The following is a 24,681-nucleotide window of genomic DNA, read 5'->3' on the forward strand; positions in this document are numbered from 1 at the left end:
TGGCAGACTTTTTGTAATTGATTTGAAATGCTGCAAAATCATCAGGTCAACCTTCAACTAAAATTCAGACAAAAAGTCAGAATGTGGACAATTGTCTTTTTGTCATGTTTGTTGCATACATTTATTGGGAATTACACTTTCTAACACTCCAGAGTCGCCCATCACAGCTCCAGTTAGTTGTATTATAATGCGCCCTCAGCATGAATCTTGTAAATTGTCTCATTAGCTCTTAATGTTTCTGTTATAGTAAGATTTTAATTGGGTGTCCTTTCCTCACAGTGTCTGAATTCCTGCAAATTTATTTACTAACTCAGAAAATGTGATTTGGAAAAGCAAAATCAAAAGGAAGATGTTGCTGTCCCCTTGTAGCTGCTACCTATAGACAACCTTCATGAAGTCTTCAGTGTATTTAAGTAGACAGTCATGTTGCTCATTTACTATTAGTAGCACCCTATTAATTTTCCCTGGCTTAGGTAAACAACAATGCAAGTCAAAACAATAAAGAAATCAATATGAATTAAATCTGAAAAAAAAAAAAAAGAAGAGATTTTTAGCCACTTGGGGGCAACAGAAACAAGCTGTAACCAAGACATCGCCCTTCAAATGGACTTCAAGATAAAAACAGAAGACACCTGCCGGTTTGCCACCAACCTTATCTGCATTTGGAGCCCGATGGGTAAAGTTTTTGTATCTCTGGCTTTATAAGTTTCATCAAAGCAGCTGCATACTGCATCTAAAAAAAAGTTGAAAGATGCCAAAAATGCAAATAAAAACAACTCACTGAGACAAATTGATATCAGGAGATCATCAAACATATTATGGCTTCAATGCACACATCATTTTTATATTTGTTGTACCTGCAAAAGCATTTTTTTAAATTGTCCTTCATCAATTACAAAATCAGTTTCTTCCTGAAAAGAAATTAAGTGACGTCACACATTGATGTTATTCTGAACAAATGTTGTTGTTTTTTTTATTGTCCTTTAGGTCTCTTTAACCTGTGAATTGCATCAGTCATTAGATTACACTGTGCAGGGAACAGCCTCCAGTAAATGTGTTACCTCCTGTTGGTTGTGGGTGGTGTATCCCAGCTTCAGTGCTGGCACCACAGAGAGGGACAGGTCAGGTGGAGGAGAGCCTCACTTGTCCACTCACAGCTTTACAACAGCAAACATGCAACTGATATGCCTGGAAGCTGCAGTCATGCTTGGTGAGTCTAATCCAACTGTCACTATAAAATAACTGATAATTGATAGACAAACCTAAAATCTATTGAAAACATCTTAACGTGCTGTGTGCTGTCAGGGAACTAAGGTTGCATGTTCACTCGTCTATAATGTGTGTACAGTCAACCAGATGTGTCTACAGTCAGTTGTGTGTTAGGCATCAATGATTTCTTTGAAACTGCACCTATTTTTATAAAAGTTACATATAAATATCAAAATTGAATGTATATGAATGTATTGAAATACATTCAAATAAAAATCTGTTTTCAAGATGAATAAATAAATCATTGAATTGCATTTCAGGGATTGTTATTCCACAGATTTCCGGCATCAGCATTTCATTTCTGGCCTCTGACTGTTTGGCAGCTGTGGAAACCTGCAAGTCAGATTTATGCAAGAGTGAAGAGGCATTTCATGGGGCCACTTGTGAAGGTAAATATTACACAATTTACTATCAATTTACTATTTCTACTGGGGGCACTGTTGTCCTTATCATTTTATGGCAGTGTAAAAGTGATTACATTTCCTCAGGAAGCTCAGCACGATGAGACTATTTAATTGCATTGTACTCAGGGCAAGGCTTAAATGTAATAACTGAGGCAATAGCTTGGAGCAAAATGTATGTAACTAAATAAATGGGCAGATAATAAATAGGTCCTTGCTGCTTCTAAAATAAAGTATGCCTGTTTGAGATTAGAATCCTGTGTTATTTAATTTATTATAGTTTTTTGTATAAAAAAGAAAAAAGAAAAAAAAAGAGCCTTTAGGAGAGAAACGATGAGAGCAGCAGTCACTTAGGAAACACCTGCTGCGCAAACGCGACCTCACTTGCTTATAGAAAATCCTGTTTTTCTGCCTCCCTCTTGTGTTTGTGTCATTCAAGATGAAGGGTGCCAAATAAAAGGCTCAGAGGTGTGTAACATGACCATCCAGGCCATTCTGGACCAGTTTCCTTCTCTGCAAGGGTGTGTGTGTGCCTGGGAGGACGAGCCTTGTGACGCCATACAAGCGCTGGCCACACAATGCCACCGAAAGCCAGGTGCAGAATTTTCAATAGTACCTCATACAAAGGCAAAATTTTATTTTTGTTTGCCAAAGGCAGCCTGATGTATGAGCAAAGAACACTTCGCTTCAGAATGAGTGCCATTGACCACTGATTGTTTTAAACAGAGTTATGTTTGTTGAGAGTTAATCACGTTTCCTGGTATTTGAACAGCAGTTCAGCAGAAGAGGAGCACAGTGATGGACTGGCAGTCAAGCAGTTTAATAGACTACGGTAATGATTTCATTATGGTAATGTCTACTGAAACATAATGAGAAAATGATTTAATCAACTCCAAAGTGATGTCTCTGCAATCTCCATTCTCTATCTTTCTTTTCAAAGTATATGATGGAGCAAAATCCTGCTTGGACCAAATTGGAGTTTGTGTCACTGATGCAGTTTGCAACAGGTACTTAGCACCAGTTCTTCAAGCGTGCATGGCGGAGCGGTGCGACCGGGAACGCTGTCAGCAAGTTACTCAGCAGTTCTACGCCAGCATGCCACAAAATATTGCAGAGCTGCTGGTCATGTGTGAGTGTGGGGCTTCAGATCAGAGCTGTCTGCACATGACAACTGGTCTGCAAAGTGGTACGTGTGGAGACGAGACCTGGATCTGCCAGGATACACTTTATCAGTGTGTTGAGGACAGTAACTGCAGGTATGTTGTTCTACAATACAATAGAAAGACTAACTAAATGCCATTTAAAAATGAGTTATTGTTAGTAGAGAAATTATTTAGGAAGTTAATATCAGGTTTATAAGGCGGCACAGTGGTGCAGTGGTTAGCATTGTCGCCTTACAGCAAAAAGTTTCTGGGTTCGAATCCGGTCCCGGGCCTTTCTGTGGGGAGTTTGCATGTTCTCCCTGTGCCTGCATGGGTTCTCTCCAGGTACTCCAGCTTCCTCCCACCATCCAAAAACATGCGTGTCAGGTTAATCGGTGGTTCTACAAATTCCCCTTAGGTGTGAATGGTCTTTGTTTCCGTCTGTCTCTATGTAGCCCTGTGATGGACTGGCGATCTGTCCAGGGTGTACCCTGCCTTTGCCCAATGTGAGCTGGGATAGGCTCCAGCCTCCCCGTGACCCTGTTTAGGATAAAGCGGGTATAGATAATGGATGGATCTCAGGGTTATAGTGAAATTATTCCTATAAAATTCACAAGTGGGGAGCACACCACCAAATGAGATGCAAATGAATTGTTTATTGATGATAAAATGTATGAGTAGCATCTAGTGGATGGGAACGCCAGAAGGAACCAAAGACCAAAAGCATTTTCTGTTCATGCAGCAGGACAGGAGCTAGATAGAGATGCAAGAAAGGGGGTCACCTGGCATGTATGTTTGACTGATAATGTAAGACGCCACAGGAAGGACATAATTGTGCACAGTTGTTTGGGTCTTAAGTAACGATACTGGTGATAGTGATATTGTTTGAATCAATAAGAATTGACCTTTGACCGTGTGGGGAACAATGATAATGAATAGGTGGATTTTAAATATGGCTAAAGGGCTTTTAAAAATACTGCATGATGTCAACAGGTCAACCACTAGATCTTCTGCCTTAAAACAGTGAACCAGGAGGTGGTTTGTGACATAAGAGTACAGAATGGGGAAGTAGCAACCCCACTGTTAGTGACTTAAACAGTTGAAGATCTGTGAGATAAGATATGGAAAAGGTTATCAGTGATGAAAACAGCAAGATATGAATTCTAATCTGCAAGCGGAGAGTGAAGAAGAGCTGCGGTTTAAGGAGTTTAATACTGCATGGTTGTGTTTGTGTTGCACTCTTATCCAAAACTGTTACAATTTACCTTCCATTCAGCTTTTCACACACAGATGGCAGCGAGCTACCATGCAAGGTGAAAGATAGTGGCCTGAGTAATTTGGGCTTTTGTGTCTTCATGAAGTGGATACAGTGTTGAAGTCTCGGTCTACTGTGTTGAAATCTCGATCTGCAGGACACATTATCAAATAATATGAGGCTGGGTTATCAAAGTGGACATATTTTATGGCATATCAACAATTTACATCTGATAAAGCTTCCATGGGCTTTTTAAATATTTGATGTTGTAACTTGTTGTCAGACTTTTGTTTTGTGTTTCTCCATGAGTATTTTTTTTTGACTATTTAAATTTGATGTTAAAATTGATATGGAATTATCATACGGTCTATTATAGGTCCGTCATATAACGTAAACAGCAAAGCACCCATTGACTGCATTTAACACAGGTTTTCTCTTATGTAACAGAGACTTGCTCAAAACTTTCCAAGGCAAATGCTGGAGTTCTGAGGAAGCACAATGTGGCGACAGTAACCTCCGAACTGATGAATGTTTCGCCCAGATGGACCCTGCGCTCATGCTTGAGACACATTCTGAATGTAAACAGGCCTTCTTAGCTACTTTTGGCACAGCGCTTCACCATCCTTGTACGTGCAAAGGAGTGCATGGTAGAGATCTACTGACGTGCAACATGATTCATGATGTGCTTCATAACAGATCACGCTTGAGTGAGTAGGATTTTAATTTCTAAAATGGCCATTTTGATGAAAAATGTGTTATTAGTGGATGCCATTTAAATAACCTTAATGTTCATTTCAGTAACATCTTGGAAAAGCAGTGGTGGCCCCTCTAAACCTCCTGAAATCAATGAATCTGAGCATGCTCAAACAGGGTCTCATGGTGAATTTCTATTTGTAATTCAGCCTCTTCTACTGGTTTTATTGTAATTCAAATTAATAAAACTTTTGCAACACAAAATAATGAATTTTTTTTTTTGTCTTTTCAGATTTTCTGCTCTATGCTTTTACAGCTGTGCTACTTGTTGGAGTTGCTCTATTAATCCCTCTGGCTATTGTCAGTAAAAATTGGTAAGTACATTAACATGAAGTCAATGCAGATTAAACATCTACAGTAAATTCCCTCTCATATATAAATATACTAAAATATGATTTTCTACTTTTATTTAATGTATCTCATCTAGGATGCTGAAAAGAAAAGATACAACTAAATATCACCCTCCTCAGAAAAGTACTTGATGATGTTAATTCATCTTGGAGTAATTAATCAACATTATTTTCCCTTTAACTAAATATGATTTGTGAAGATTACATTTATGGGATGGCTTTGAACATGTTGCATACATAATTTGTTACTGCAGTGTTAAAAAGGATATACAGTTTGCAAAAAAGTTTGAGGATGCTTTAAAAAAAAAAAAAAATGTCATCAGTAATTCTTATTTAGCCAGTAACATCTTACGAAATGCGGTAAACTGAAAGAAGTCAGATCTATCAAATCTGTCTGTCCTTTGCCTTCAACACAACACCAGTTGTTGTAGGTGTAGGCTACTTGAGCTTTTCAAAGTACTTGGCAGGTGGTTGATGATTTTGACGTCAGGGCTCTGTTGGGGACAAATCTGCAGCAGGACTCCTTGTATTCAGTGTTGGAAGAAGTATTCACATGTTTACTTCAGCATAAGTACCAATACAGCCATGTAAAAAATACTCCATTGAAGTACAAATAAAAGTCCTGTGTAAAATTCCAACTTTAATTAAAAGTACAAAAGTATGAGCAGAAAAGAAAATGTAGTTAAAGTACAACGTGTAAGCATGTTGGTGTTGTAGCTGCTGCAGGTGGAGCTATTTTTGAACTTCTTTACATCTAGTTTTATATCCGGGGACATCAGATAAATGTGAGGGGTTGTCAGATGATTACTGGGAGAGGAAAGAAGAAAAAAGTTTCGTTTTCAAGTTTTTCCTTTTCCTATAATCTTTGATTTTTGGTATCAAATTGGATCATTTGAACTATTAGTCAATAAACCAAGTGAGAATTTTAGAGGGAAAAATCCCTGTTTAGTGGAGCTGATAACAACTCATACATATCTGAAATGTGACCCCGACTACACGCTTGTAGTGTGTCTTTTGTTGCTTGTAAAACGTCAGAAGACAAAAAGGTTGGAGAACACTGGTTTAATTTTGTAAAAAATTTTTATCCATTGTGTAAAGTCTTAATCTTAAAAGTAACTAAAGTTGTCAAATAAATGTATTGGAATAGAAATATGAAGTGGCATCATATAGAAATATTTAAGTAAAGTACAAGTACCTCAAAATATTACTTCAGTTTATTTTCCACCACTGGATGTGTGGAGTCATTGTCATGCTGCAGATTCAATTTGGGACTGACCTAACCCTAATGCTAATGGTGTTGCTTGATGGATAATAATCTAAACATACAATGCCAAATGCCCACAACTTTTGTATAACACTGAATATCACAAATTCTCCAATTGTATTATTTTTTTGTAGTGTACCATTGTCTTTGTAACAGACACCATTTCTTTTGAGTGGTCTGACTCATTTGTGCTTTATCACAGAAAATGTATTTAAGACAGTTGATGTTTAAAGTTATAAATATACCACTTGCAAAATACTGTTGTGACATACTGTAATGTACATCTGAGATTTTAAAGAAACATAAAGTGTCACATCCTATTAACTGCACTGAGTCTGAAAAATAAACTCACAACTAAGATTTTTTTTTTTTTTTTTTTACGGTAACAGACTTACAAGAGGTCTATACCCAGGAGGATGCAACAATTACAAAGGGTTCACTAAGAAGCGTACCCAGACCCATATATTCACGCAGTGAATGTGAGCCTGGTAACACAAGGCTAACAAAATTAGTACCCTTGTTTTGTTAGTTCAGGCGCAAAATTGTTTAGGCTTAGAGAAAGTTAATGGTTTGGGTTAAAAAGATGACTTCACCAGTATTGTTTGTTACAGTTACTATGTTCCTATAATTACGCAACCTTGGTTGTCACGACAAACAGTGAAAGTGGTGCAAAAACTCATATATAGACGTCATCTGAAATGTGTCACTTCTCCGGGACACCAGATTGTCAAAACTTGGTTTTGTTTTTTGTTTTTTGGAAGAGGTCATTCTCACGAGGAGAACAGCAGGACAGGCTTCACAGTTCTGGGCTGTTTAGATTCAGGGTTTCACCTCACCAATATGCTTCAACAGTGAGAAGTAGAAGAAACCCACACATCAGTGGGATCGTTACTTTAACTAAACACACAACTACATGCAAACACACTCTAGAGAGACCCCCGTTGGTTGGAAGCCCGGACATTCCTGCTGATAATCAGAGAGGAGGACATAAATATTGGAGGAGGAAGAGTTGGATGGGAGGTGAAGGGGGTTCGGTGGGGGGTTGTTTTACGCTGGATACCCTCTTTTTCTTCCATATTTATTTTTTTTCTATTCTACTTAAGTAATCAAGAAACCATTATTCTCCAAAGCAAAAGGAGCCCATTCATCTTTCCCCTTAAATTCTGCTTGCCCTCTTTTTCTGGTTCCTACATCTCTCATTGTAATTTGGCTCTGCCTTTGACTGTTTTTGTATTTTTTTCCACCATCTCTCTTTGGGTCAGACCCATGGTCTGAGAACATCACTCTCACAGTCCCTGAGTGCTTTCGTTTATTTGGGAGGGTTTCAAAGGTTGTGAGATCTTTGTTGGTTGGTATTTTCCTCCAACAGAATGATATTCTGAAAGGTTTCATTATCATCTATAGACCAAGCTGAATAAATGGGTTGTCTATGTGCCTTCAGGACTAATGGAAACCTGTAAGTGACCTTCACTCCCACCATGATCCTTCATCACTTAGTTTTGTATGATGGTTGCTGCTGGCAGCATGAGGGAAATTGTGTGCACATTTTTCTTACTTGGCTTTTTGGCTTCAAGGCAAAAATATAAAAGTAGCTCATGTCTCGTGACTCCTATTTGTGTAGTGGCTTTAATGATGGCTAAGTTGGTACACCACTTAAGTTCACTCTTAATATCTAATGTTCCCTTGTCTTTTTATATAGCACCATCAGTGGGGCAAAATTTTCACCCTTGCAAATATGTAAACATCTATTGGATGAACTGGCACCAAGTTTGGTAAATTTATGCACTCCTCGTTAAAATGTGAGCTACACTCGTCAGTCCAGTATAGGATACCGTGTTAGTTTCATGTTTTTCTTCGCCTAGACATGGAAAGCGCATGCATATATTACCAGCTCGACCCAGTTTGAAGAAGGAGGTAATGTGACAAAGTACAAAGAGTGATGAAGTCCTCAAATGAGAAACTGGCATTTCAGTCGCTGAGAAAGCAAAAGTCAACTTGTTTTTTTTTTTTTTTAAGTAGTGTAATTACTTACATACTGTGCTTAATGTATGTTAAGTAACAAATATTAAGCAACTTATGTAAATTACTTTTATAAACCCAAACTATGTTTTTTTTTCTTTTCCCTAACTCAGCTGTTTCTGTGTCTAACTCTGACTAAATTTCACCTTTGTCACATTTAACACAACCCATGATCTTTTCCTGAACCTAACCATGGCGTTTTTGGTGTCTTTAGGGCACCTTACTTTTCACACTTTGATGAAGCAAAACCTGACACTGACATAATATCCTGTAGTGGACTGATGAGTTCATAACACATTGATGTGATATGGGGTTGTTTTGCAATAATCAGACCAAAGTTTTTCAAAATTTCCAAACACAACCAACAGGTTCATTTTGGCCTTTTTGCTCACAATTTACATGTAATGTATCAGAAGTTGAAGTTGGCATGCTTATATTCTAGCTAATTTGGTAAACATTATATCGTCTGAAAATCAGTATGATAACAGGCATAGGTCAAATTCAGCTTTATATTTTTCATAATGGAAGTGCAAATTAAATGCTATAGGGCATTTTCAGTGAGCCTTCGCACAGACCATCAATATTAACTCAGCTGATTTACGAAAATCCTCTTTCATCCGATTTAGCTGACGGATAAACACGTCTCCAGTAATGTTTACAAGAACATGTTTGTTGTTTCCAGCCGAGTCTGAGTTAAAACCCAATGGGAGGAATATTGTCTCAAAATGCTATTCCTCAGCTGCATGAATCAGATAAAAGTGCATGAACAAAAAAAAGAAAAGAAAAAACAAGAAAAAAGAAACCAGCTTTGAGTAAATGACGCCACATTGAATCACTATTGCGTTATACAGTAGCAGCAACTGGCAGAAATAAAAATGCATGTTCTCATATAAAATTTAACCTGCATTACATCTATGTTTCATCTCTCAAATGATTCATTCTGTTTTATTTTTCTTATTTTATCTTTCAAAATTTCACTCACACACTTCTTTATTTTTAGATTGTTGCGATGTGCTTTCCAGATTTCAAGCAGATTTGTATCAAATGAGAGAAAACGTATCTGAATGAGACTGCACATAAATGCATAATCACAGGTCTGCATTGGGGATGAAGATGGACAACTGGTGGAAGCTCATTACCACCCTTCAATACACTTATGCAAATATAGTAATTTCCTGCCACATCTATTTATTAGGGTTGAGTGGAGATCTTTCCCAGTTTGCATCTGCTGGCATCCTATTTAGTTTAGTTTTGGGATGTAGGGTGATTGTAATTAATGACAACTGAATAGAAAACCACAGGTACCCTGTTTACAGAGGACCAAAGACACATCCACAACAGATTTTTTTTCCTTTTTTCTCTCTTCATTTTCTTTATGTAGATCATCTTTATCCTGCAGATTATGAGAAAATCATTACCTGATGAATATTTTTCTTCTTTTTTTTTCAAGCACAATACGGACTATTTGCTAAACTGCTTTAGGAAAGAATCTAAATAAAATTCAGTCTCAGATTCCGTTGTAAAGGTTTCTGTTTTAATATGTTTTACAGGTAGCACAGTAGGGTGTAAACAGACAGGAGAGACATAAAACAACTAAACAACATTTCATTTTATACTCACAGTAGCTTATGTCATGGTAAAATACAAAAATACAATACAAAAAACAATCAAGGAGCACTTCGTCAGTGATCTTTGGCAAAGCTGATGGCAAAAACTCCTCATAGCCTGTTTTTAAAAAGTTCGTTTTGTTATAGTTCAGAGGTGGCTTTCTTTCAATTACTATTTATTTCACATCTGCGTAATGAAAAGCAGAAACGTTTTTCAGAAAGGTAAAATGCCAAAGGAGATAGGTACACCTGTGGTGATAATAAATTGAGTTCAGCAAGAAGCCGAAGCAGTCTTAACTCTTATTCGTTTGTATTATCCTTTAAGGCCCCTGAGCTACGCAAAGAGATAAAAGTGATTGACCTTTACCTGGTTTATTTGTCAAAGCCAAATAACTGAAAGCAGGTTTTTAAAATAGAATTTGAGAGTTCAACATTTACAAAGACCAGAATGTGTTCATAATTCCTCGAGTCGTCAACCTACACCTTTATCACAAATGAATTCTTAATACTTAATCGTTAGTTATCTATATCTCTGACCTGTTCTTGCTTATATAATGCCAAATCACACAAAGCAAAAAGTAAACTGAACATGAAAAATGTGTTCATCGTTAATGTCCTTGGAGTCAGATTAAAGGAGTTTCTGGTTTATTTCAACCTGGTGTTGACTGTAATGTGGCTACTATGCAGCTGTCAAACTGACATGGACAGAGATTCTGAGAATTCAAGCAAAATGGGCGTTAAAAGTGGATAATTTCTGTTTACTTTCAGTCAGATAGGAAACAAACATTTAACATGGTTGGTTTATGTAAAACTCAACTTTTTTGAAAAGGTCCAGGGAGCTTATGGTAGTCGGTCCGAAAATGCTGCTCACACCCAGTTTTGTATGACTCTTTGAATCTCTAAGATGATGTTAAAGAGTGCAAAATTATCCTGACCAATACAGCCACAATACCCACATTAATGGGAAATATATTTCAGTTTTAAATAAGGTGTAATTCTCCCTTAAACCATGGAAATGAACTGAAAGTAGGAAATGAAAAATGACAGAGGTGAAATCCTCTCATAATTCTCAAGATGATTTGGATAAGATAGGAGCAGATACAAGGAACAATGTATTTCGAATACAGAAGCAAAGGCAACAGATCTGAAGGCAGCAACAACAGGGGAAGCACTTTAGAGGAAGCAGAGTCAAATATTTAAACCTATTCCTTTGCAGAGAAACATAGTGTCCTGCCTCTTGCCTGGGCCACCTTGGAGTTTGTCTTGCGACATAAAGCATTGCAGATGAAGTGGCCAGCCTCTACAACTTTGACAAGGTTCACACCCTGCAAAAAACATTGCAGTAGTTCAAATGCAATATCTATGAGGTCATTTTGCATTTGTATTAATAATAGGACAAATGAAATCTGTGAATCTAAAGGTTGAATGTTCATGAATTTGAATGGATGTCCACAACAGGTGACATAAAACTAAACTGCAGTGAAAATATTCCACCAGCAGGGGTAGGGATTGTTAAATAAATTGTTCCTGTGAAGGCACATGGAACACCATGGTCTTGCACAAGTTGTGTAAAACCACTGATATTATAAAATAAACATTTACCGAGCAGTATGTTTGCAGAGCGATCTGTTTATGTAAATGAGCTCTGAAAGCTTGTATGAGTTTGGTTTCGTTGGGATTACAGACACATAAAATATAGCAGCTCTGTTCTAATGTACTGTGAAGACATACTTACCGTTTCAATGCCTATGCCATGGAGCATGTAAAGTACATCCTCTGTTGAAACGTTACCAGATGAACCCTGTGCGAAGGGGCAACCTCCCAGGCCAGCTACTGCAGAATCCACCACACAGACCCCCATCTGCAAGGACAAACAACAGAGACATTCAGCACCTCCATGCAGACTTCACCTCAGGTAAAATCCAGGAACAAAGATCCTTGTTCTGCTGGATCTTCCTGCCTGGTGCAGCGCACCTTGCCAGGCCTGCGGTCGTGTTTTACAGCCGAGTCTTGAAGATGAGTGGGCACAGAATGTCCCACAGCATAGCTTAGTCATCCTCTTTGTCAGCGTAAACCACCAGCACCACATAATTATGGCCTTGTTCATATGAGAGGAACATTATAAATGCTGAACACAACATTGCATATGTTTCAGATTCTCCTGGTTACTCATGTTTGTACAGCCCTGCTCTGCCTTTGACCGTGGGGATTCACTTTCCCGCCACACCGAGAAGACAGTTCTTCCTCGGCTGGATAGTGTCCTCTCACCATGTGCCAAGACATTCATAATTTTAATATTGATACACAAATTTGCAGTTGCTACAGAAAAATTAATACCATAAATTATTTCACTGACCTCTTTGGTTAAACTGGTCTGCTGTTATTGGTTTTGTGCACACACGAGAAAAAGTTCAAGTTTGTTCACTTTGATACATGTTTGGCTCACTGGCTGCTTACGATCAGCATCACTGTTAAAATTTGTGGGAAAATGTTCTGCTTTTTATTTCTTTACTGCCTTCAAAAGCAAGTGCCTGGCCTCCATAAGAAAATTAATGATGCATTTTCTGTTGTTCTTCTCAATCCACTGCTTTTGTTGGACAGCTTACAAAACAGTTTAAAAACGCTGCTTAGGAAATTTTAGCTCACTGCTTTTGTTTGTTTATTGATTGTTATTTTACACTTTCTCTTAATGCACGTCACAATCAAAGAGACAACTGCAGTACGTGCCATGTTTGTATACCTGTAACCTAAAAATGAGAACAACCTTTGTTTTCACACCAAAAAAATGATGAAGCTTGGCCCTCAGTTATCAGAGTTATTACAGACTAAAGTCTTGGGATGTTTTCCACATGTGCCTGGGATTGTCATGAGAATATTAAAGATGTTTTCCAGCTTCTGTGGCAGAACCAGATGTCTGAGGATCCAACAGTGAGACAAAATTAACACACTGATCCTCTCAGTGGCATCAGGTCATGAAGGACTTCCCCCCCATGGAGCGGGACAGAGCATGTTAAATTAAAAGAATCTCTATTGCTTTTTTCGGAACAATGCTGCTAATTGGTTGCTTTTCCTCCAGACAAGAGCCTACTTCTTTCAAGGGGCTGTCTGAGCCAGCCGTAATTGCTGTTTGTGTTGGCAGGGAAGAGGAGAAGGTGGGTAGAGGGAGGAGGAGATCTACTCCGTTTTGTGCAGTGCACGAGATTTCCAGACCTTGGTCAAAGCCAGAGTAGGATATTGTACAAGGCAGACTTTTTTTGTAGTATAAACACAGAGTTGTAATCTGCCATGCCAATCCTCTCACTTTCAGCGACTACCCCATAAGGCCACATGTCTTCAGCGTACTGTTTCTGAGAGGAACAAAACAATCCCTTCAGCAGCGTGCCCCGCACCTCTGGACACTAATCACGCAGGAATTGGTGGGCAGCAGCTCGAGCTTGCCAAAACTCAGTTAGATTCACACTGCCGAGAAACCAGATGTGTGCTCAGTGTTAAAAAGCCACATTCAGTGAGCTGTGGCTGTATAAAAACAATGCATTCCTTCGTAAAGACACTACATTTTCAGACTTGCATGATTCGGGATAAGCTTGTTGACATTCTACACTCTGAGTGGACGAGGCTGAGGATGGACATGCTCCCATTTAGGTTTTATAACTGCGGAGACAGAGAGAGTGTGTATTCAGAGAAGGATATGAAGCGCCGATGCTTAAAAACTACATAAACTGGAAGGTTGAAAGAAACTGTCACAGATCTGCTGCTGACACATATATAACCTGCTCCAGGAACACATAAATGAGCCTGCAATGAGAAAACAAACCGCAGACATTGAAGGACAGCTTGGAGATATACCAAACAAACATATAAAGAATAAATATATGACATTTTTGCTTCATGATTTCTTGAGGCATAAATAGTCTGAACAACATAGTCAAGACATTCACTCTCCAGATGACTTTCACAAATGCAGTACCAACAACAATACAAAAAATATAATCCTAACATAAAATCCTGCTGTTTTAAAATGAGTCCATTTTATATTCTTTATGCTCGGGGTGAAGTCCTGTAGTCAGTTAAAAGGAGAGAATACTATCAAATCAAAGCATGTGTAACTTTATTCTCCAAAAATGGAATTAATTTGGTCAAAGGTGCCAATAGATACAGAAAAATAAATAGTCACAATAAATAGCCACAGTGTGCCAAATGCACCTGTTCATGAGAACAAGTTATTAACCAAATCTGAGTTGTAATAAAATCATCTTTAAAATCAATTTAGGGATGGGGCTGAAATAGAAAGAACCAAAGGGCTTAACAACAGCAATTATTTTATTTACAATAATTTCTCAAGTGTTCACCTTTTCTGTTTTTTTACTATAAAAATGTTTTATATGCTTTTCTAAAATGTTTTTAAACATATCAGACCATCTTAAAAGAGATTTTTATCATCAATATTTTTTAGTTTCATAGAATTTGATCGTATAATTGTTAATTTCATCTGCAGCATGTATCTTCATTTATTATTGACTTTGATTCTGTTGGGTTTTTGCTGAAATGTTGCACATCACCGTGAGGGACAGTGGTGGCAATGAAGATAATGATGATCATAAAATGAAGCTGTTATAAATGTAATTATACCCTCATCATATCAACATCCGCCAATGAGGTCAATATAAAGTTGTACTAAAAGTTATCAACACACCAGTCAATACAATGACATGACTGAGTGTTAGTAAAACAAAGTAACTGACCCCGCACAGCCGGTCATGTTTGAACGCTGCCTCATGGAAGGAGACAAAAGAAAACAGTGTATATGAATGTTTTTGTTAGCGGAGAGCTCAAGTGTGAGCCCAAACAGATTATACTGTATTCCCCAGCTGCAGTAGTACACAATACACCAAAATTGCAGGTAAGAATAAATAATTTTCCCTGCCAAGCCTGTGAAATCTAAGTACATACATTGTCATTGTGAGACCTGCCAGAGTAGGTCTGTAACAAAGCCCCCCCAGACCTCCTGAAAAAAAGAAAAAAAGAAAAGGTACAAAGACTGAGGAATGTCTTTATCAGGAACAAAAGAGGTGACTCAGGGCTGACAGCACTGGGGGAATTCATTTCTCTCCCAGTTGGTGGTGTGGAGTTCTGGCACACAGTAATGAAAAACTATGATAAAATCTTTCATTTCCTTCTTGTTTATGGGTGAGCAAATGGTAAGCTAAATATCCCCGGCTGCAATTATTTTCTGTGGCCATGGGGCAGCTGTGATGAATCATCCAAAATATCATCCACAGAGGAATTCTACTGCTGCTCTGCACTTTTTCACTCTGCCATCCAAAAACAGAGCTAACTTTGAAAATATCTGCTACTTTAGACATTGCTGAGCTTTTCTTCAAGACAGATTATCAAAAGAAAGCTGTTAATATGAGAGTTGATCTGTAATTACTAGAGCGAATACATGAGCTAGCTATATGAAGAAATGAATGTATCATCATTAAGGTGCTTTGTCTATGGTGGGTGTGTAACTCTTGTTGATTACATGTTTCTGGCTCTTTGTTATTCTGGACAAGAGCACTGTAAATTATTGACATTAACGCAGCTTCTGCAAACTAAAAGACCCAAAGCACAATCATCTTCTGCACAGCATTTATTTACAGTCCTGTAAAATAACGCGCTACCGAAGTTTTTAGAGCTGGGTCTGCAGCTGCAGCGCCATTCATCACATGCTCGGCATCGAGCAAATGAAAGGATCATTTTCCACCGGTCTTTAAGCACAGCATTGTCAGAGAGTTCAACAGCCAAGCGACAGACGAGTTAGGAGCCCCCCCAGGGCCCTTCTATCCACCTCGCTCCCACTCGCTTTGTCCAATAGACACTGAATAGGTGAGCCTTTGTGCTGACCCCCTCACATCTGTTGACCCACCCAGCCCCCAATGAGCTTCCTCCTCTGTGGTGACAATGTGCTGCGGAGAACTGATACAGCCATATCTGCATTACCTCTGTTTTATGTCTGGATATACGTCAGGTTTACACTTGCTACGGGCAAAGTGATGATAAACACCCCCAAAGACAGCTCTTCCACACAGTTTTACAGCCCAGGTACATTTTTGTGAGCTGTTTAGAAACAGAGTGTATTACTGTAAAAGTCCATTATGTTTGTTTTCTTCTTCACTACAATACATGTGTATCCTGGGATGGGAGGGCCCGTTGGAAATATCTTATGTTCATTAAGATTCTGGGATTTCTTTCCAGTGGGCAGTTTGTGAATCATCTTGCTTTGTGGGGAGGCTTAGATCATGTTTCTTAATGCCCCTCTTCCTCGTTGACTGATGGTTCCTGGTTTTCTGTGTGTCCCATTGTAACATATACACAACAGAGGACACATTCATAATGTCATAAAGTGCCAAATTGTCATTAAAGATTCAGACTTACAGGGAATTTTATAAACTTTTGGAAAAGGAAACATTCTTCAGTTCCACAATGAAAATGACAATATTTGTTTAAAAGTAGAGGGTCAAATGTATTTCTGAGATTAGACAGGATTATATTTTGAATTTGATATAAAAAAAAAAAAACATTAAATGGCCAAAATAAACGTCCATCAGCCCTAATTAAAATACTGACAAGACTCTTTACATCTTTTGCCAAACTGCAGAGGAAAATAAACACTTTGAACGTTCCTCAAAACGTGTCAAAAAAGATTGATTGGAAGCAGGTTCATTTATGATTATTCCCAGCAGGAATAATGATTGAAGACCTTGAAAAAGACATGCGATCTCCTCAATGTTGGCAGTTATCTGAGAAAGTTGAAATATATCCTGGAACAAGAATCACCACCTCAATGCTGCTTCCACATCTGGTTGCTCCTCTTCATGTCATCATGAGTAACTACAGTGATTTATGCACAGGCTGGGCATTTATCCATGATTGGCCTGTAGCTCTCCACAAAAATATTCATACAGTATTCATCATAAGAAGAAGGATGAGCATGTGAAAGCAAAGGTACTCCAGATCCTCGCCAAACCACTGGGAAAGCAGAGAGTAAAGCTGTCAAACAATTTAACATAAGAGGATATGAGGAGCAAGCGGATGATGCTTTTCTGTCTTGTGCTGGTCCAAAGGAGAATCTACACTTCCAACTGAGGTATATGGGCTTCCTCTACAGACCTCTGCCAGACAAACTGTTGGCAACTTTCACATCCCTCCCACAATGATCAGGATGTTTTCTTCTCATAAGAGAGGTGAGACTCACGCCTGTCCTCCCAGAGTTATACATAGTCATGTCTTCCTTTTCTTCAGACTTCAGAATTTTTCAATCGTTCTCCCTTTTCAGAGACCCCCCCCATGACTCCAACAAATCAGCAGAGATGTCTCTGACTTTCAAAGATAACTGTTCGACTCCTGTGAGGTTTTGAGAATTTTCAAGCTTTCCTCTGTGTTTTCACAGGTTCCTCCACCCAACGTCTGGAGCAATCCGTTCCCCTTTTTGATGATTTCAGGCAGAGCTTGTTTCATTTTTAGTGTTTCTTTTAAAGGTTGGTGTTTTTTGTAACGCCAGGCTCAGACTACATAGTACTGGTACAAAAGTAGCTTGATTAGAAAGACGTACAGACAATAGTTCGTGATTTCCTGTTCCTTCTCTCCCATTGAGTGACTTCTTCCACAATGTGCCAGTAACATTGGTCAACAGGAGCTCATCTCATCACACAACATGACAAAGTGGAAGTGCTAAAGGATAGGATGTCCATAGTCTCTTCTTATTGTGACCCACAGATGGCTCCACAATTATTTTGTATTTCTCTGCGACATCAACAGCCGTAACTGGAGGCATTATGTTTTCGAGTTTAGTGTCCGTCCATGGGATCATTCCAGTCTTGTGGAACAGATTTCAAGAAAAAAAGATGGAATTCCTTCCAATTTGGCACAAATGTTCACTTGCTCACAAAGATGAACTAATTTTATTCTTTGGCTAGATTACTGTACCTGTGTACAGTTGCCAACCTGATTTTTGTTATATGACTAAGAAAACTGCCTTCTCTCCATTACCTACAGTAACTGCATTCTGCTTTTGAGTCTTCTACTGAACACTAGTCATTTTATCTTGTTTCTCGAAAGTCTTAACTAAGTCATCAAGAGCCTTTTCTAACACAAGACACACAACTACTCTTCAAGTTTTAGGATTGATAATCATAGTGATAATAATCCTTATGGTGAGCAGTAGTAGTACTTTTGAGTTTACACATCATACCATACATTCGGAGCGCTTACCTGAAGTGCAGTAAGGATGTTGGGCAGTGCTTGCCCACACGTGTCATGGCAGTGAACTGCTAGGGCACTGACTGGCACCTCCTTCATCACCTTCTGCAGCATCTTAAACATGGAGCCTGGAGTACCAATGCCAATGGTGTCCCCCAAGGAAATCTCATAACAGCCCATTTCATACAATCTCTTTGCCACCTAGACAACAGTGAAATATGGAAAAATGGTCTCGTTAAAAGAAAATCATGCTGCAGTAGAATTGTTAATGCTTATCAAAGATGTATCATATTAAGTTTTGTTCAGTAATAAAATCTGACAAATCTTCTTTGATTGATTTAATCTGTGGTTGTAAAAGAAATATGAGGAACCCTGTGATTCACATTCATACATGATAATGAACTGACAAACAAGGGAACGAAGTTTTGAGTTCAAACATATTCATTAAAAGCTTTTTTTTTAATTCAAGTTAAAGTTTATTAATCATTAAAAAAAAAAAAAAACCTCCATATCTCCTGGGACAATTACACATTGTGCTGAGATAAGAGCCTAGTTTAATTAAATGAGCATTATCTCATAAATGTATTTCATATTATTCTAAAATACGAATGTAAATTATTATCTTACCTCGGCAACTTTGGAAGGATCAATCTGTCCCTCATGGGGACACCCGAGTGCACAAGAAACATACCTGAAAGAGGACAAAGTTTAGGAATTTTAAATTATTTTTCCCAACTGACAAAAAGCTAAACAATTTCTTTGGGCTGGCAGAAATGTACTGTAATGGAGAACTTCCTTCCATCATTTTAGTACTATGTTTGTTTGATGGGCTTCCTCAGTCCTCAGTTTTTTGGTCTTGTTAATTTGACTGTTCATCACTTTGTCAGCTGATATCTCAAAGGAACACAAACATTTAGAGGAGATTTGGTCAACAGATCAGTGATTAGAGTCTCTATTCCATTTGTTTATTAACCATATATGGTATCGGAAAAGTGCCAATGTTTCCAGGAACTTGCTGTTGTTCTGATGTCTTTTTCTGGACAAAGAGTTTCATATGCATTGCAGTTGCTGTGGTCTGCTTTTCCATGTATGATAAAAGGCCAACTATATTCAGTAACTTTCCCTGTTTGGTTTGCTTTAATGTCCATCTGGACTTGTGGTTTACTGATGCACAGATATAACCTGGTGAACATCTGGAACTTTCCTGCAAAGGTATCATTACTGAGTTGTGTTTTGTCCTATATAGAAACTGCAGTACGTTCAACTGGTTTGTGTCCCTTCAGAGAAAAGAAGTGATAATCAGCATGAACTTAGCAAGTGAGTAAAAAGTTTGATATGTCTTTTCAGTCATTGTAAGTGACAATCAATATCCAGAATACTTACCCACGGACTGGAATTTGTCGCTCTTTGGCAGCGTTAATGACTTCCTCAAACCTCAGCATACTTTCATCAATGGAGCAGTTAATATTTTTTTTACTGAAGGTTTCAGACGCTGACCCAAACACCGCCACTTCAGTAGCACCAGCTGCGACCTTAAAACCACAGAGTAAATGAACTTGTAAAACTGTTTTGAAGACAGTGTCAGAGTCACACTTACGTAAGTATAGGAATTATTTGGCTTAGAAGAATGCAGCACCAACAATTAACTCAAACTGACAAGCATGAGTAAATATGGTGAATTACATAATTGTTGTTATGCTGCAGTGAAAATGAAATCTTACAGCATCCTGAAAGCCTTGCATGTTAGGTGTCAAAACAGGGTACCGAACATGAGGTGCTCTCTGTATTCCTCTGAGTACATCAGTGTGGTCTGCCATCTAAATGAAGGGAGAAAATATATGATGTAGGAAAATAAATCTTTTCAATATGTTCCTGGAAATACATGCATGAATATTTTTACATGTTTGTAGGCAGATAATTCATGAGGGACTGAATTATTTTCACTTTACACTTCTCGTTATAAACAAAACTTGTTCACATTTGATTTATTTTTCAGAATGCAACTATACAAAGAATTCAATATTTTTTTTCCAATTCTGCCTGTGACCCCAACAAGGATGCAAGAGGAGCAGATTTTCCTCAGTACTTACGCAGGCAAGAAAGAGCGCCTAATAAATCACTCAGCACTCTTTTGCAGTGCACAAAGAAGAGTTATTACCTGCGGTACCCACTTTGAAGACACAAAGCTGGTGGCCTCGATCACAGACAGGCCCGTTCCTGAGAGCATGTCTATCAGCTGGATTTTTACCCCTGTCGGAACAATTTCCTGGGGAACAATGAAACTCAAACAGTTCTTTCTGGTTTTGATTCCACTCTAGATAGGAGGTGTAACAAGCAGATATATAGCTTTTCTTTTTCCCCACTATGCTGCTCGCCATTCATTTTGATATCTATGTTTGACCTGCTGAATCTTGCACTTGCTGAATATTTCAAGATCCTTTAAAATACACATATTTATCAAAATAACATGGTGTTAGAATTATTTCTACATCAAGTGCAATCTGTAAAACGACTGGTGTGCAATTAGGAAATGCTAAAGCTGTGACATGCTAAGCAGAGTAAACTCAGCCAGAAGCTGTGTCATCTCTCCTATTCAATTTCAAAGAAAATATAAAACATATGCTCCCGGCAATTATAGCACACAACCCATATGTTATGAATTGTTATATGTATAAAAAAAAAAAAAAATGGGAGTTTCCAGGGAGGATCATGAATAGAAATAGAAAACAAGGGTGCCTATGAATACATATAAGATTCGAGACATGAGAGTGTACCTTTTCATTTTGAAGCCCGTCTCTTGGCCCAACTTCAACGATTTTGACAAACTGTGGATACTCGTGTCCCGTAATAGTCTGGAAAAATATCAAAGAGAAACAGAAAAGAGTATCAAGAGAGAAATATCGCTGGACAGGACACTCAACACTGAAATGTCAGCCATCCTTTTGGTGTGGGATGCTCCAGGACATGTTATTTCTAACATGAATAACTCTCTACCTCAAAGCCAGATGAAACCTGAGAACCAAAACATGAGCTTGTCATGCCATTAGGATGCAAACTCGGGAGATGTGTCATAGAGAAGTTAGGGTAACTCCACATAAACCACAGGGGATATTAAGAGGATCAGGGTATTTTTCTGGTCGGAGCCTCATAATTTTATAAAAACAAACTCTTGTCGAATTTTAATGTAAAACCTCAACTGGGATGAAAGATTATAGAATTTACACAGCTAATGTCTTTAATTGGGTGACAGTGATATTTTAAAAAAGACCACCTATCTGACCATAATCTGTCTCATCAAATTTGGGGGAGCGCACACACACAAAACAAGCTAAATTAAAACAAAATAGTTTAACAATTTCTTATAGCTCACGGCTAACCTGTTCGCCAACGGGTCCTTTATTATAACCAGCAGATGTTAGCGTACGTTTGGAGTCAGTTTTCTGTCAATTAGTCACAGTTTCTTTGTTTCATCCTCACAAATTCCTGAGAGAAATATCTTTCTTTAGGTTGCTACATTAAGATGTCTTCACCATGTTAACTCAGTTACCTTTTGTGCTTAGCAGTTAACTAACCTAGTTTAGAGTAACAGCTGAGCAGTGGTCCAACGTAATAGCTAATTGTACTTAATAAATACTGTATATTGAGATACTTATACTAATTATATTTTATGCTAATGTATACTTATAATTCACTGCACTTTAAAGTGAAATACTGTCTTTTTATTCCATATTATTTATGATGTGGTCATACTGCAAATTTGTCCAACAAATTATAAAGTACTTAAAACTTACTCCACAAAATTCAACCATGCTACTTACTGTGAACTTTCACTTAATGCAGTATTTTCTGTGGTATTGCTGCTGTTAATTGAAAAGGACACCCAACAAAACTCATATTCAAACTCAGGAAAGGTGCAAGCTAAAAGTCCATCAGGATGAGCTGAAAAGCTTCATAATGTTGATGCTCCTTAGTTAATTTCATTCACCTATCTGATCTAGTCATCTGAATATGCAATCAGTTAACTTGAGTGTAATGCACAGCCTATTTGGCCTCTGTAATAGAGGAGATTTCTTCTCAAGTTGTTCTCATCCATTCGAACACTGTTACACAACACAGAGGAGCATCTATCCTGATTTTTTTGCTGCATGCGGTCATTCACAAGTGAAAATATATTAGCATTATCATTTAGAGAAAATCCCATAAATCTTTTTTCTTAATATGTAAAATTGGAGCAGAATTTGAAGGGAAGATGACGATTACATAAGCAGCACCAGCGCTGTCACCAGTGGCTGCTGCTGTGCTGCCTCTCTGTCATGAGGGAGTCATGTGGCAGAGCATGTGCAGCAGATTAGAAACAAGGAAAACGACGCCCACCTTTTCCTCCTGCAGCCAGCGTTTCATCCATGGATAGTCCTCGATGAGTTGCTCATAGCTCAGGCAGTGCTTCACTGAGGTGGGTACGTTACCCATCTGAATGGCTGCTGTTCAGCCGGCTGCACCTCCGCGTCCTCCGAGAACAACCTGCACAGATGAATAACAGAGCAAATTGATGAGTCAGATCTGTAACACTAATGCAGGCCTGGAGGGCCTCGCTGCATGAGGAGATTAAATTAGAGGATGGCTGCAGACGGTTGCAGGATGATTCACCGGTTGCCATGCCAACCACATCTCTGGCAGGGAGGGGGATCATAACAGAGAGAAATAGGGGTGGAGACAAAGAGAGGAAATGGTGTGAAGCAAAGTGGCAAATGGAGCGATATGCGAGATTAGTTTGGACTGAGACTTGTGGACGATTTTGACATTATGTTTTTACAATAATATACATCTATAAAAGTGAATATCTACAGGTGCAGCCCAGAAAAAGATGCAATAAGGAAAGATGAGTTTAAACAAATGCAACCTAGCTCCAAAGGATTTATTAAAAGGCTGAGTCCTGATTGGAAGAATTCAACACAGTATTGTCAAAACGTCTTTCTGTTGATCTTTTATCTTGATTCAACAAGATTAGATGCACATTCACCTCCCTGCTCCACTAAGAATTGAAGTCTTCATCAAAACAGCCTGCTTTGATTGATCTCCTGTGACATTAACTGTTGAGAGGTTTCCATTGCCAGACGTGCCACTGCTGCCAATGTCAACTGCATGGTGTAATAAAATCCCTTGTTAAGCCAGGGCAACATTTACCAGAGAAAGAGCCATTCTGAGCCCAGATGTTAACAATAGAGGGACTTAATGAAGTCCTCACATTCAACCATCTCACTACACTAAACTGCTCTGTGATGAGAGACCTTTACCTCTCTCAGGGGAGGTAGGCGACTCATATGATCAGCCTTGAAAAAGCCTTTTTTGTTGCAGACTTCAAGGTTGATCTCTATCAGTTGCCACCCCCTATATTTTAAAATCGTTTTTGCTGTATTACCTTTAATTACTTATTCATGCTCCTCTTACAGAAAAGCAAAGCGCAGCAGCATTGCATGAATTTTGAAGTATAAAACTTTTATTTGGCTTTTTACATTGAACCAAATCATTGTTTCTGCAAACTTCTGTTGCAGTTATATTTGTATCCAAATAATTGTTCATTCATTTGACATAATTTCATGGTTTTGCTGGTTTGTTGGGCTTTAAATTATTTTCAGATGAATGTAAATCTGTTCTTTAATGCAGCAGAGCTCAGAAATAATGAAAACAGCATTTTGCAGACGCACTAAATTAGTAAGAAATGTTGATACCATAGCACATAAAGTATGTTTACTGTAAGTAGAAACAGTTTTAACTAATATGCAACAGAAGCAATAATAATTTAACAATTCTTTACATCACAAAATAAGTTTGACAAACTGTTGTCATGATGACCATAACAAATGTAAGTCAGGATTTGTCTGTTTTCAGGGAAATAATGGGACTCTTCAAAATGTCTCTTTTTCAGTCAGTGATAACTGCATCAATCACTTAAACCTGACTGACCTTTTAAATTTTATACTTTCAAGGAAACTCAGCAGCTGTGGTTTATCTTGACGAAAACCAGCTGCGGAAGGTCACTTTAAAGAAGTGGCCTTCAGGGGGTTTTCTGCTTTAAAGAATCAATGTAATGCAGGTCAGTAGAAACTTTAAAGTTCAAGATGGTACGTAAGTTGAGAAAAATGTTGACAATAGTACTGAAAAATATACTTTTTGTAAGATGTCAGAGAAATATTAAAAGCTATTTGAAGTGTAGTTCCAAGCTAACACTGATTTGTGAAGCAGAAACATAAGCATTAACTTTTTTCTCTTTTACATGCACATGTGGTATAAAAATAATCAAAATAATCAAAATTACTTTTAAAGTTAATTAGCTTTACTTTTACCTACGACAAGCGGATTTTCGTTGTGGTTGTTTTTTT

General features: G+C 38.1%; 2 protein-coding genes across 2 annotated transcripts; one reads left to right on the forward strand and one right to left on the reverse strand.

Moving 5' to 3' along the window:
• The first annotated feature begins 1,173 nt into the window (after positions 1-1,173).
• gfral (GDNF family receptor alpha like) lies at positions 1,174-4,993 on the forward strand. The gene is made up of 7 exons (XM_069713929.1): positions 1,174-1,210; positions 1,530-1,658; positions 2,110-2,265; positions 2,443-2,502; positions 2,611-2,926; positions 4,515-4,774; positions 4,866-4,993. Exons 1-7 carry the CDS (start codon positions 1,174-1,176, stop codon positions 4,991-4,993), a joined length of 1,086 nt encoding a protein of 361 aa, XP_069570030.1.
• A 4,972-nt stretch (positions 4,994-9,965) lies between these two features.
• hmgcll1 (3-hydroxymethyl-3-methylglutaryl-CoA lyase like 1) lies at positions 9,966-22,914 on the reverse strand. The gene is made up of 9 exons (XM_069713998.1): positions 22,676-22,914; positions 21,076-21,153; positions 20,460-20,567; positions 20,023-20,118; positions 19,685-19,833; positions 18,929-18,992; positions 18,314-18,502; positions 11,796-11,921; positions 9,966-11,385 (listed from the first exon to the last, which is right to left on the reverse strand). Exons 1-9 carry the CDS (start codon positions 22,769-22,771, stop codon positions 11,263-11,265), a joined length of 1,029 nt encoding a protein of 342 aa, XP_069570099.1. The 5' UTR covers positions 22,772-22,914; the 3' UTR covers positions 9,966-11,262.
• Positions 22,915-24,681: the final 1,767 nt, after the last annotated feature.

This window comes from Brachyistius frenatus, unplaced genomic scaffold (assembly GCF_029030835.1).
Source record: "Brachyistius frenatus isolate BFR_SWC_R1_liver_20210118 unplaced genomic scaffold, ASM2903083v1 Contig_124, whole genome shotgun sequence".
NCBI lineage: Eukaryota > Metazoa > Chordata > Actinopteri > Embiotocidae > Brachyistius > Brachyistius frenatus.